This window comes from Nipponia nippon, unplaced genomic scaffold (genome assembly GCF_047370975.1).
Source record: "Nipponia nippon isolate SJK-2023a ecotype South Korea unplaced genomic scaffold, ASM4737097v1 scaffold_2, whole genome shotgun sequence".
Lineage (NCBI taxonomy): Eukaryota > Metazoa > Chordata > Aves > Pelecaniformes > Threskiornithidae > Nipponia > Nipponia nippon.
In genome coordinates, this window is record NW_028262336.1 from 85,316,278 (window position 1) to 85,331,284 (window position 15,007).

General features: G+C 34.3%; 1 protein-coding gene across 8 annotated transcripts in view; it reads left to right on the plus strand.

Annotated features, from left to right (window-relative positions):
- MYCBP2 (MYC binding protein 2) overlaps positions 1–15,007 on the plus strand; it is a 212,991-nt gene that overhangs the window by 151,841 nt on the left and 46,143 nt on the right. For 3 of the 8 annotated variants that reach the window (XM_087759489.1, XM_087759492.1, XM_087759496.1), the window contains exons 53-57: positions 2,407–2,481; positions 4,649–4,873; positions 5,777–5,909; positions 8,624–8,749; positions 12,076–12,237. In XM_087759489.1, coding sequence (XP_087615615.1) covers positions 2,407–2,481; positions 4,649–4,873; positions 5,777–5,909; positions 8,624–8,749; positions 12,076–12,237 — 721 coding nt within the window. Of the gene's footprint in view, positions 1–2,406; positions 2,482–4,648; positions 4,874–5,776; positions 5,910–8,623; positions 8,750–12,051; positions 12,238–15,007 lie in introns of all 8 variants that reach the window. The other 5 variants (XM_087759490.1, XM_087759491.1, XM_087759493.1 and 2 more) reach the window with 3 other exon arrangements.

Consider the following 15,007-nt stretch of genomic DNA (forward strand, 5'->3'; position numbering starts at 1 on the left):
TATCTTTGTTAAGCTGTGGAACTTGACTTTTCAAAAATCATGTTCTAGATATGTTTTTGTTACTTCATTTTAACTGTCAAACTTTTATTTTAGGGAAGATTGTACCCTGCTGCCCAGTTATTATTACATTCCCCAACCACCATTGGCAAGCAGGATTGAGAAACTGCAAGTTTTTCAAACCATTATTGCATTGGAAGAAAGAACCAAAATTAGTTTGTAGACTGCAGTGTTTGATTACAGAACCTCAGAAAGCTGAATGTTCTGTGGAAATGTTGAAGGATGTTCACAAGAGATTACTACCATCATTTTAGGCATGATGGAAAGCAATTGGAGAGTAAGACTATATTGGGTAAAATGTCAAGATGATTGTTTAAGATAAGCCTTAGCTTTGAAAAATAGTATTAATTGAGATTTTAAATGCTGCTTAATGGTCTGCTAATTTTTGGTGGCAAAATGAAGAAATCGATATTTAATTTTTTTATTTCTGAAACTTAAAATTTACTGGAAAAAATTTTTTTTTTTAGGTTTTGGAAGGGAAAGCTTGAAAGGAAAAAATGAACTAAATCTACAGATGATAGCATAAGAACTAAATAGAAAGCTTGTATGTAGTAGTTTCTTCAGAATGAAAACTTAATTCTCAAATACACGCCTGATCTAGTCATCTAAACTGGCATACAGTGTACTAATAGCCAGGAACATCTAAAGTTCCCAGAGCAAAGGAGACCTCCTAGTTTGATCTTCTCAGTGTTGCTAAGCCAGCACGGTCCCACTTCACTGCTGTTGGTTTCTTTTTTGTTTTACACATATAGCTTTATAACAGTCAAAAGCGGATCTTTGAAACAATGCTTAAATATTTTTAGGTATGGATAGTCCATGTTTCTCTGTACAGTAGAAGTCTATCACAAAATAAGAGATATGCTGTGAAGTAGTATAATTAGTCCATTAAACTACATTGAATGCCTATGAAGTATACTGTCATTAGGCAAATGTAAGCTTTTTATAGTTGTCATAGTTTTACATCAAATTGATAAGCCTTAACTCTGCCAATCTTCCTATCTAACACCCTCCCCACCTTCCCCAGTGCCCCAAAACATAGCTCACTAGTGCATTAGTACCTCTTTTGATTTTGGGTAGAGGTACTAAATTCTAAAGGAATGCTAGTGTTTGACAATTTTCCTGTTTTTGTCAAAATTGCAAATCATTTGCATTACTGAAACTTGATGTAAGCAGAAGTTTTGCAAACAGTATAGAGCTAGATGATTTGCTTCTGTCATGAGTTAGAAGTGTGGATTTACTTACTTTTAACATGCTACTGTTTTTTCAAGGAATACAGAGGAGGATTCACTGCCTTTTTTTTAACTGCTGTTAAATTTTAATGTGACTGCTGTCCAGGGATTTCACTTGGTTGCCCTATCAGGATGGGGATAGGAAATAAGATTTTGATACTTCTGTTCATATAGATAAAATGGTGGCTTTGCCAAAGGGATTCTGTCCTAAATACTGATTATTAATATACATGTACTGTTAATTCTTTCATTTGACAGGAACAGTAAAAATTTCTTTGAAATGAGTAGAAACCAGTTTATGGAGAAAAGATGGCTTCTTTTTCATGTTTTCCAGTGATTAAAAAAAGCTGTCCTAGCTGTTCTGTGGGAGGAAAAAATATACAGAACAGCAGTGCCCCTTTCTATAGTACGAGCAGTTGGTTATAAAATTAGGGAACTCTCTCTGGCAGCTCCATTTGGTTTATAATAATTCATAATAAACTAGTAAATGCATTGTATATTTTATGAAGCTAATAAAATCTTAGTGATCGTTTTCCTTACAGCACTCTAAAATTTTTGGCTCTGGTAAAGAGTGCGATTTTGATGTGCAAACTGATTAAATCATTCTGTGCAAGTGAATTGCTTTCAACAATAGTGAGCTTAGCCCTTCTGCATCTTTTCAGTTCTGACCTGGTGACTGAAAGTCCGTGTGCAGTTGTCCTACAATAATTGAAATTATCTTTCAGAACAGCAGACTGTCTTGCTATACAACTGTGGTTTGTGGTGGGACGAACTATTGTTTCATTGTAACAGAAGTGTGGGATTTTTCTGTGCACGAAGTCTCAAGCTTTATGAGAAATGTCTGGCTCTTAATTTCAGTAAATGGCATGACACACTACATCCATTTCGAGCTTTTGACATACTAAACTGTTTTTGTTTAATGGATGATTTGCCATGGTGAGCAATGGACTCAGGTGACTTGATTAGGAAAACAAAACTTTCCCCTTTTGCAAAACATTCTACCAGTAAATTTACTTGTGGAGAAAGTTTGCATTATAGTACCTCGAGCTTCTTCCTCCAATGTTTCTTTGTTCCCATTTCTTTGTTGATATATGTCTTTTTTTTAAACTTTGTTGCTCAGAATGTCTTTAATGCTAGCCAAGGAGTAAGGGATTTGGACTTTTTTTCATGGACTTCCAAAGCTTTACCCCCTAAGGTGAGTTAAATGACAGGAACAGTCACTCTGTATCTCATGTTTTCAGGTTGTACCTTATGAGTCAACTTTATGCTAAATATTCTTTGAAGTCTGTTTTACTTTGAATTATTTTTACAGGAAATAGCAGATTTGCATAGAATGCTGTATCTGTGTCTCTTCCTCTAGGATGACAAAAAAATACCAGGGCAGATCATTGAATTTTCATTAATTCATAAGTAGCACTCTTCTTTTTTTTAATGAACCAAATTACAAATTCAGAGAGATGGCCTAGTAACGAAATAAAGGCTTTCATTCTCTTTTTAAAGCAGAATGTACTAGTAAAGTTTTTTCTGTTATTGGAGGGTACACATTAAGTTGCAGCATCTAATAAGACGATATTTATATGAGTAAAGCCACAAATATTTAATAAATACTCCGCCCATTCTTAATCTTTTTTTAAAATTATACAATTATAGGAACAAGTTATGTTATGTACAGTTAAGCAGTTTAAATTGTCTACAGAAGTGCTTGTCTAAATCTCTTTGCAGCCCTGTAGTGATTTTGAGAGCGAGTTTTTTTCATATGAACTTTGTAATGAAGATGATACTTGCTGTTGCACATATTGGTTTAGAGATTCAGGTTTTCCACTGAATTTTTTTCCCCAAAATAAACGTATTTATTGTTATTTCAAGATCTAGACAATGTTTAAACTGTCTTTATAAACATAGAGATTTTTTTTTTTCTTGAACCAGTTTACCTCAGCTTGTATTAACTTGCTTTGAAAGTTATGTATTTGCAGAACAGATTCATTTCTGTGTAAAGGCTTCTTGGTAAGACTGCTGTATTACTCCAGAGATAGTGCACAGACTTCAATACTAAAAAGTTGAAAATATGATAATTAAAGAGATCAGAGGAAATGGCATTAATTAAAAAGGAAATAACATAAGCAGAAGTTTGGTTTAAAACTGATAAAGTATTCTTCTACACAGCAGGAAGTGAACTGCTGGAAGGTGTTGCTACAGGAGATTGTGGCGGCAGAAAGTATCAGCACATTCAGAAATTAAACAAATTTATAGAAATCAGATTCATAAATAAAGACTAAATAAAATAGGGTATACTCTCTAACATCCACAATAAAAAGATTTTAAATGCTGTTGGTATATAAGTGACAGGCCACTCAGAAAGACTTGTATGCTACTTCTAAACAGCATCTCCTGTTGCCGTTGCTGAAGACAATATACTGGACTAGGTGAAGCACTGGCATCATCCCGCAGGGCATTACTTAGTTCTTAACTTTCAGGTGTTCTTTTAAAAGCACCTGTGACTTGCATTATAAGCGTAATAGAGCTTGCTCCTGCTTCTTACTTGCTTTCTTCTGATATAAATGTCCATTACGTTACTCCCATCCCTCATATTTTTCTGTACAATAGCCCTTTTATTAAGCTATGGCCAGCTGAAAAATCTGTGCTAATACTTACTTTCTTTTAGTAACTAGCCGTTTTTCTTGGTAGGAAACTTAAAAAGCGTTTCCTCATTTCAGATCTGGGTATATATTTCATCTGTAACGGGTATCAGGTGAAATAAATTTGCAGGCCATTTTTATTGTCATTGTGAAAATAACAAATATGCACTAATATTTATATGTGCATTGAAGAATCTATGGTGTTGCTGTTACTCTTTGTCACAATTTTACCTTTACTCTAAATTAACAGTGTATTCTAAATGTGAAATAAAAAAAAGAATAATATCCTTTGGAAAGAGATAATATTCAAATTCCCTTTACATAGCTCCAGTCTTTTTCACAAAATTTCACAAATGTAGCAGAAGGAATGAGTGTGTGTCCTGATAAATGTCAGTAGGAAACAAGGTCTAGTGAAAGCGGTTAGAGTAAATAATTTGTCTCTAATGGTAGATATGAGATACTCCTTTTATATAAATGGCTACATTTATACTAGTTTTGTTTCAAGAGTAATATGGTGACTTTTCAATTAATGTGTAATTTGCTAGTAGTTAGTTGTTTATCACTGCACACTAAAATTAGCAATGTAACTAGTATCTCTTTTAGCTTTGAAATTTAGCTATTGTAGTCTTGAAATAAGTATTTCTTACCTAAAGAGTTCAAAGGTATTATTAATAGGTTTTATTCTGTTTTGTTTTGCCTTTTTTTTTTTTTTTTTTAATTTCTCAGGAATCTAGGTCTAATACTGATGATTTTTTCAAAGACCTAAATTCACACTGCCCACAGGAAGCAGTGATGCAAGAACAAGATATGCCATTCCTTCGAGGTGGACCTGGAGTGTACAAGGTAGTGAAGACTGGCCCATCAGGTCACAACATCAGAAGCTGCCCTAACCTTAGAGGTATCCCAATTGGAATGTTAGTTCTGGGAAACAAAGTCAAGGCAGTGGGCGAGGTATGGATCCTTGTAGCTTCAGTTCATGTCTTCATAGATACCAGTATATAACAGTAGTAAACGCAACAAAAGAATCTGCCCCTGTACAGGTTTGCTTTTCCAACCGTCATGATAAATACTAACCTTTGAACTTGGTTTATATTATAAATGCTAATGCAATTATGTCTTTTGCCTTTTAGATGTGTGCATTGATTGGAATAATGTTAAAATTGTACTGCAGTTACATATGCTTGCTTATATATTTCTGTTACACTATTCCTTACAAAATGTTTCTTGTTCTACTTTTTTGTCATATTCTTTGACAGAATTTTGTTTCATTGAAAAAGTGTTTTTCTAGGACCTAACCAATTAACAAATTATTCTATTTTTCTGTATTGATTGTATTCATTTGTTCAGTTGCTGAACTGTTGTTACTGTTCCCAGTTGTGGTGTTTTATGGTTAAGAAGGGCTTAAGGATGAAGTGTGTCATGCTATTTCCTAAATATAATGTCAGGAACAAAATTAGTACTCGTACAAACTTTTCATATATAACTTGGTATTACAATTCTACTATTGCAGCCACCAATAAAAAAGCATATTTTGGTAAATATCTCCTTCAAGTTTTTATTTAGGCTTGTTTGGATGTTCTAAAGTTGTGGTGTTGGTGTTTTGCTTCTTCTGAACATAAACAGGTCTAAGATTTTTGGAAATACTCCTAACTGTAAGTGTGCCATAAATAGTTTTGGTCTTTCAATCTGCCTCAGCTTGTGGCCTTAATTTAAGAAACTTTTTTTTTCATGTTTGTTTTGTAATATAAAGATTGGAATGAATGTGTTTTTCAGATACTGTAATAAGTTGCTGAATCATGCTACTAAACTATCTGAAAAGTCAATAAATTGTGCTTTTTTATATGTGTGCATCAGGTGACTAATTCAGAAGGTACATGGGTGCAAATGGATAAGAACAGCATGGTAGAGTTCTGTGAAAGTGATGAAGGCGAGGCATGGTCATTAGCTAGAGACAGAGGTGGAAACCAGTACCTCCGACATGAAGATGGCAAGTTGTTGTTTTGTTTTGTTTTTTAAATGAACTTAGAAAAAATTAAGCAATCTAAACAGGACAAATAAATAAAGAAGGAACTGAGTTTTAAACAGGTATAACATTAATTTACACTTTTTCATTTGAGTTACTTTACACGGTTGGACTTCAAAGTTGTTTATAAACATTCTTTAAAAGTTTTTTTAAAAGAACAGATAAAATATTTCCCCAGGTCGTCTTCTGTACGAGTTATGGATCATAATTTTAACTGTCCTTCTTTTAGCTATGGGGATCATTTTTAAATAAGTAATTGTGCATTTTTGTTAGCTTTCTGTGGTCTATTTTGTGTCTCTGAAAAGCAGAGCAGAATGAATTATTTATGTTCCTTTTGATTTTAAGTTTGTTAATTCTGTCACACATCATCCTCTTAAAAACTTAACATGTTTTTTAACACTGTATTTAAAATTAACATCAAATTAGTTAATTATTCTAGTTAGCAAAGTATGATTGCTTTATCTTAAAATGCAGAATTTCTGTCCTGATAATATATGTTCAGATTGGGTATCAAATTAGTTAATTATTCTAGTTAGCAAAGTATGATTGCTTTACCTTAAAATGCAGAATTTCTGTCCTGATAATTTATGTTCAGATTGGGTAAGACCTAGAAATAATAAAAGAAAACATAAACAAAATTTTAGTACACAAAGGTTTTTATTGCCTTTTTTTTCCCCTCTAATCATCCTTCTTGTTGATCTCCCCCCAAACAAGCTATTGTTACTGATCTAAAATATCTTTCTTTCACTCTGAATACTTCATATGAATACCCTGAGGTATTCTGAAACTGTTATTTCCTTAACAGATAGTCCCAGCCCATCTGGATGAGTTCTCCTGTGCAAGATTATGGGCTACTTATATTCCCTTAAAAGATGAGACAGGGAGTGATCTGTCGGTATTTATACTTCTGGAAGAGATCATCTATCCAGCCTCCCTGTCAGTGCAGATTCAGCTAGATCAGGTTGCTCAAGCCCTTGTCTAGTCGAGTTCTAACTATCTCCAGCCTCTTTGGACAATCTGTTACAGTATTTGACTGACAATCATGGTGAAAAAGGATGTCTTCAAGTATATTGGTGTTCTCACAGAAGACCAGAAATGCAAGCTCCAAACTCTGAGGATGAAACTCTGTAGTAGCATTTTTACAATCCAGTGCATTGGGATACCATCTTAGAAACTTTCTGATGCAAGTCCTATGCCTTGACATGCCTGGTTTTATTCTTTTATAGATGAGTTTATATAAGTAGGGTGAGGATAGATGTCTCTTGTGCATCTAGCTAAAGCAGTTTAAGTAGTTATTGGTGCAATTACTGGAATATTTCAATCTATTCTATCTTGCTAGTCCACCTCAGTACGAAGTAAAACTAATGAGTTTAAGCTACATCTGAAAAAGATTTAAACTGCTTTCATTTGCCATGAAATTAATTAGGAATACTCTGTCATCAGTTTCAGTGCTTTGGCTGGAGGGAAATAATTAGCATTTGGAGGAGCTCCAGCTAGATTTGCAACTGTCTATATTTTTATCCATAAATAATACCATCTTTCAGATTGCTTTTGTATTTTCATTATTTAATAAAATGATAATGAAATTTTCAGGAAGAGGCAGGATTTGTCAGAGACAGAGCAAAAGTCATACTGAATGCACCAGTCTGTAGGCAGATATCAGGATACTTTAGCTGAAACGCTACAGCAAGATCTAGAGTTGCCTATAATTCAGAAAAATTCTAGATTCTTTCTTTTTTGAACTGAGTTTCAATTTCCAACCTTCTCCCCAATATTTTTTTTTCTTTTTAAATTTGAGTATATGTGTTATATAAAAATTCATACTCTGAAATGCAGTTTTGGCCTGAAATACAATTTTCTAAAAATGGCTCTTAGAGTTGTGATTTTTTTATTATTATTAAATCCACATTAATTTTAGTACGTTTACAAAAGGAAAATTTGTTCAAGGTGCCAACCTGAGCTTTTAACCTGCATTTGGGAGATTTCATGTGAATTATTTCGTATAGATCATCACTTGGAATGGTATTTCTGACCATATTAATTCAGTAATGTCTCCCTAAATCCAAATAGTCAAGTGGATTCTGTGTCTCATTTATCTTGGCTCTTTAGTTGTTATGGATATTCTGAAAGACCCCAGATTGGTTTTAGTTGGAGGTCTTTTTAGTACCATACAGAAAGCAAAACTGTAGTACTCGGTATCAGATATGAATAAATCTGTCAGGGGAAAAAATGTCTTATGTCCTGTGAACTATTATGGGGATAGCCAGGATTAAAAGTTTATTGGGTCTGAGTTTGTCACTCTGAAAACTATCTTTTCTCCACCCTGCTTGGTCAAATGAATTTAGCAATTGCTGTCCAAAGAATAAACATTGAATGGTGTGATGTTACTGAAAAACAAAGTGTCAAGCCTGTTCCTAAGTGGCATATGATGGCAAAGCTGGCAGCAACTCAGTCAAACATGAAACAGTCTGCATGGTGTTAAGTCTTCCGTCTTTTTATTTTTAGAGCATGAGCTCTGAAGAAGAGATGTGCTTGTCTTTCTGAAGAGAATTGAGTAGAGTGGTAGAGTGCTATCTGTGGGGAAAAAAATATCGCTCCTTTGCCTTGTGACTCATCTTTCCAATGTAAATCGGTTGCTTAAGAAGGTCTAATTCTGAAGTGGTGTGTTTTTTTTACAGAGCAAGTCCTTCTAGATCAAAATGTTCAGACTCCTCCCCCAAGTCCTTTTTCAATACAAGCTTTCAGTAAGGGGACAAGCTGTAGTAATGGACAAGGGTTTGATTATGGCCTTGGAAATAACAAAGGTATGTTTTTACACTCACATTTTAAAATATTATGTTTTTCTTAACACTGCTCATATTTTTGTTACTCATTTCCTACTCCTAGGCACGATCAGGTGTTCTCCAAAAGACATAAGCAGTAATGCAATTAATTGCAAGGTGATTTACAAAACATGTAGTTAATGTTGTAACTGCTTTTTTCTCTGCTTTAATTTCACTCAGTTTAAGTACTCTGTATAAAGAGGATCATCACAGTGGTAGGCACAAAACCATAATGCAGAAATGAAAAAGAGATATTTGTAAAACAACATATGAGAATTATTGGATGTGGAAAGCACGGGTTTTAAAATGATCAGAAACATTTGTAAACACTTCTCACCTGTCTTGACATTTTTTAAGTGCCTTTAATGGGATGACAAGATAAAAGATACCATTTGAGATTTAAGTTGTAAAACTGAACTTACCTTTCAATAGCATAGATACCAGTTACAAATGCTGGGAAATAAATAAAACCTTCTTAATTTTACTAACATAAAATAATTGTTTCTTTTAACCATGGTTTATTTTGTTGGCAAGATGTAAATGTATATAAGCCATCACAATAAACTCAAACTGCTTGCCTTCCGCTCATTCATTGATTAGTTCTAGAAGATTTAATAATATAGAAGGGACTTCGCTGAGGCAGATGTCATTGCGAAATATTACTGAAAATACAGAGCTTTGTTATTCTACTCTTATATTGCTGTACTCTGTCTGTGCCACTATGAACATGGGCTTGAGGTGTGCTATGTGTTTTCAACACCAGCATATATTCTTAGTGGTCTCCTAAATAAAATAAATTGATTTAAGACTTGTTTTAAAGGAGAAGAGATGAGGGAAAATTATTCCTAAATGTTCTAGTCTGTTATTTTCATAACATGAAATAGTTTTATATCATTTCACAGTGTTTTACTGCATGAAGAAGCAGTTCATGCTTCTCCATGCATTGCTATAGGAAACCGTTTTTTTGGACAAAGGCTGGAAAAGTTGAAGTGTTTACCTTTTATTTTATAGGGCTTTTTATACAGAACTGTTTTTCCCAGTTCAGCCGTACTCATTTCAAAGTAATAGTTGAATCACAAAAGTGAAAGTGGTTAAGATGTTCAGCATGTGAGGCAGTATTACAGCTTTTCTCTCAATGTTAACTGTATAATAGTGCAAAATTATTATCTATTCTTTTTCTGCAGAAGCATATTATGAAAAGCATTTTTTTCCTGTGTTGTCCAAAGATAAAATCTTGGCGATCGATACTCTAACAGGCATCCTAGTTCTTGAAGACATTGTGGTTCTTTTTGCTATCTCCTATCTTAAACAGTTTCTAAGGTGTTTCTCTGGGATATTACAGTTACAGAAAGTTGGGAAGCTACTGCTGACATTGAATTCCATATCATTTTATACACATTATTATCTTGACACACCCTCAAGCTGTGATGTTTAGTGTGAGTGAGCGACTCAGCTAGATGACTTTATTCATTCTGTGTACTGTAATTGCTTCTGAATTGCCCAAGAGTGGAGAGTTGTTGGCAACTATCCTGAAAGAAAAATGGTATTATTTTCCCAAAAATAGAATTCTTCAGCTGTATCATTACTTTATATACAGTCTTTTTACATTCTCAGGTCTAAGATGCTTTGTGTTTCATGGAAAATAAAAAACTGAAGGCACAAGCACGACATGTTAGGGGAATTTCTGAATGAAGCAATTCTTTCGGAGGTGCTTGTTTGTCAAAAGAACTTCTGTAGGGGTGCACTAGTTTCAATGAAAATTCAGTCACCATCTACGAACGTTTCAAACTGCTGGTCAAACGTAAAGATTCCCATGTAATAGGTCTGTGTTTACAGTATTTCCTGCGAGGCAGAAGATAGAACTCCCACAATTATTCTGTTTGATTTAGCTGTGTCTTCTTTATTCCAACCTTCTACATTGCAGGCGAGTCTTTAATATTCCTCATGAATGGCCCTACCCCCCTCCATATTTAATTACTGTGGGCAGATGACTTTCAACCTCTTCTCAGATGTTCTTCCCTGTAAAATAATTACCCATTTTAGGAAATAGGCCTGTAGTATTTAAGAATAATAGTGCTTTGTCAAACATGTCAATCACTTCTGGGTTATTAAGGTAGGAACAATTGCTGCCAAGTAGTGATTCCAATATTTTTTAGGTATACTTCTTCCAAAACAGTGGAATAAAATTGATTTATTGATACCTGTAGATGATTATTTAGAAAGGCATTCCAGCTATTTTCTCGTATTTTTGTTCTCTCAATTTTGAAATGAAAATATCAAGAAAATAAGTGCAAATTTAATTTTGGAGTTCCTCGGTAATGCAGGGTTCCATACACCCACTAGTGTTTCTCTGATTCCACGAATACAATTGACAATCACCCAAAAATGTTGTAAATTCAGTGAGTTTTAAATTCTCCATTAGCTGCTAATTTTTTTACTAGGATTTCTAGAATGCTGTCAAAATTATATGAATTTGCAGAATACAGTGATGCTGTTAGGATTTGGTTGGTGATGGTTCAAATCTGAGATGCTCTCAAACTCTTGGTGTCTCCCAGGTCATATTACTAAGTATAATTCAAGTTATAACATGGTGTGATAATCTCTGCCTTCTTACTGTAGGCTTCATGTATTTCTAATGCTCACATAGAGTTTTTTGAGAATTGGCATTCAGAAATTGAAATTGTATTTTTATCGTGCTAGTTTTTTGAAGGCCTTCATTTGCCTCACAACAAATATATGTAGTTCTTCAGAAAATCAGTTCCAGTTCCTAAGTGGTACTTTTTTTTTTTTTTAAATTATCTTCAGTCTGATCTTGAAAAACAGCATGACAGAATGCTTTTGAAGATATTTGCAAAAAACGAGCAAATATTTACCAAAGCCTTGGCACAGAAATACACTTGCCAAAGCCTAATTACATGTTATCTTTCCCTTCTCATCAGTTTTTCTAATCTTTTTCTGCATGTTCTGTTGCATGTGTGTATTATTGTAAATGCTAGGGATTTCTGTTTTTAATTTGGCTGCTCTTCATTTCTTAGCAAGGCGAATATAAATCTCTCTTTTGAAATGTTTTAAATAATTGCAGTAAAATACCTATGGTTCTTAAAAACCCTTCTTGTACTTTTCAGTAATTGCCATGCATGGAGTGAAATTTTTATGCTTAGCCGCAACCAGAGTTGCATGTGGCTAAATAAGATTCATGAGCTTTCTCTATTATCATCATTTAAACTTTAATTGAGCACCATTTTACTCTGCCTTTCTGGAGAATGACAAGTAACAGGTTGTAGTTTTGACTGTTTTGCCCACTACAGGTGACCAACTGAGTGCCATACTGAATTCCATTCAGTCACGGCCAAATCTCCCAGCTCCTTCCATCTTTGATCAAGCTGCAAAACCTCCCTCTTCCCTAGTCCACAGTCCATTTGTGTTCGGACAGTCCCTTTCCTTCCAGCAGCCTCAGCCACAGCTTCAGAGTAAGTTTGTCAGCCTTACCTGCCTCATCAGTCCATTTCTGCAGCTTTGATGTTGCTGTTCTCAGTTGCTTACCAGCTACTAATCATCCCTCAGTGCACCTTTCTGCTTTTGTTTTGTTAAGTTTTTCATGATTCAGAAGCATGTGAGATAATGCTCCTAAAGAAGTATACTTGTTCAACTTTAATTTCTATACTGACAATATTTTGCTTTTGTATGTGTTCTGCAGTGTAGATAAGTCATGAAAGTGCATTTCCAATATTGTATGCAACTCTGGTTTTATAATTCAGGTAAATATTTTAAATGGTACAAAATGTTGTTAATTTTTTTAACATCAAAAAAGGACTGCAGTAAATTCATCGTTATTAAATTTTGTTACCTCCTAAATTCCCACTTTTGTCATCACTCCTAACTTTAGGGATGTAGCTAGACAGTGGGAACAACTTGGCACTACTCATAAGAAAGGCTGTGGTAGTCTTCTGTTGGGTGTTCATAGGATTGGCGTGGACGTGAAAGTTTGCACCTAGAGGTGAATAGCAGTTAACCTGATTACTGATGGGAGGACAGGAAACTGTTTAGTTTTTGATTAAGGAAAACTAAAAGCTCGGCATTCATGATGGATTGCAGTATTGCAGTAAATTCTTCCTTATATACAGAACAGGTATAGCATGGGTCACAGGAGTACTAGTCTTCTGTCTCCCATAAACTGTCCTTCAGAAGTGCCTCAGTTCTTTCTTGTGGGACCCTGTCAGTCAGTTCAGTCTCTATGTCTGGGCAGTCCTGGATCTACCCAGCTCAGCTGACTGAAGTGACAGTGACATGCTTCATGTGAGAACTAGATTAAAATCTCTAATTCACTTTCATAAAGACTATCAGAAATATTCTGACAGTCATCTTCTGTACTTATACTGGACTTAAACCAACGTCCTGAAAGCAGAATATTCCAAAACCTACTCGGACAAAACAGGTGACTGCCAGTGGCATCAGTGCACTGTCATTGAGAATTTGTCAATTGTATATTCTTTCCCATCACTTTTAGTTTTCTTCTCTTGTTCAGAGTAGTAAAGTCAGAGTTTCTTTTTCAATTTTGCATCAAAAATAACCCTAATTGTCTTATTTCAAACTTCATATGATTTGTCCTTTAGCATTTAGATCTGTATTGTATGAAAAGAAAAGCTGTCAACGTTTTTTATTGGCTGCCCAACAAGATCTTGCTCAATGGATTTGCCTGTCCAACAGATGTAGATAAACTGTATTCAGTAAGCTACATCCATGATCTGTGTTTTAACAAGGATCCCTGATTCAAAAGGAAGCCTTTTTTGTCAGATAGGGGGAGCACTGGTAGTCTACCAAATAAAATAATAATGAAACTGGAAAAATTTTTCAAGTTTGTGTCTGATTTGGGATCTTAGCTTAGTATAAGTTCTCAACCAGTACGGTTATTTGCCCTTCCAGCAGGGCAAAAAATCATCAACCAGAACTGGTATCCTGTTGCACTAACTGTGATTCGATACAAGGACTTTGTTCCAAACAGTTTATTATCTAATTTAAGATTTGATGCAAATAATGTAAATTATGCATAGAGCAGGGAAGTATTAACATTTTTGTTTTCACTATCAAAATTTAAGAATTATATGGGCGAAGATTTCCTGTTTGAACTTCCTTAGTCTTTTGGAAATTTGTTAATCCTCCAGTTACAAGTACATCCAAATTCAGAATATTGTCAGGGAGGCCTGTAAGACTATATTCATGTACTTGTTCATTTAATAGTCAAGGAAATTATCAGAGATATTTGAAACTTAAATAAGACTCCCTAGATTAAATATTTTCTTTTAAGCAATTATTCTGTTATTACTATATTTCTTGAAACTTTACATATTAGAGAGTAATGGATTAATTTGCTATATAAGATTAATTAGAATAGCAAGGCATATATGCAATAAAAATATTTAGACAGAAAAGTTCTATTTGGGTCGAATTCTGCTGTGTGGTTTTTAATCTGTGTTTAACAGCTATAACAGAACTGTAACAGAAGCTCTTTTTAAGTGTGCAATTTTCATTCATTATTTCCAAAGCACTTTATAGCCTTCTGTTATCAAACATGTAATTAAAAGTTAAATCCATTAAACAACATATCCCAAGGCTCCACATCAAGTCACTTGGATTTTTGCCCTAGACATGCTTAGTTTTAGTTTCAAATTATGTGCTCTGTCTTTAAGTGGTTCCTGCAGTAAAGTTAGAGCTAAAAATTAAAATCAATGTTTATAGTCAATAACTGCTATATTTAAGGGACTAATGATAGTCTAATAGTTGAAAGAAGTGGTGCCAGCCTAGATTTCCATGGCTGCAGAAGTTATATACTAAATACTGGTTTTGATTGAAAGTCTGCCTAAATAGTTTAGTCGACCACTTACATTTTCTGTTCTTCCTCAGATATCTGTCTTCCTGCATGATTCTGAGGAAAGTCAGGATCATGCTGAATGTCCTCTAGAATTATTTCCTTAACTTAGGTTTTTATAATAGGAAGAAAAGTGTTGGTCTGATTATAAAACATACTCTGTGCCAGTGACAGATTGTAGTTTTTCTTTAGAAGAGTTTGTAGCAAGCTGTTCTTTCTGAGGAATGGTTCCTGTGCTTGGGGTTTGGTTTGGTTACCAAATTCATTTGGGGAAGAGGAAAAGGGCTTGTCACGACCTTTTATCTTCTGATACAGTGTCTGGTTATTGTTTTGTGGAAATACTACCGTTTTGGACAACCACTTCCTCAGATATA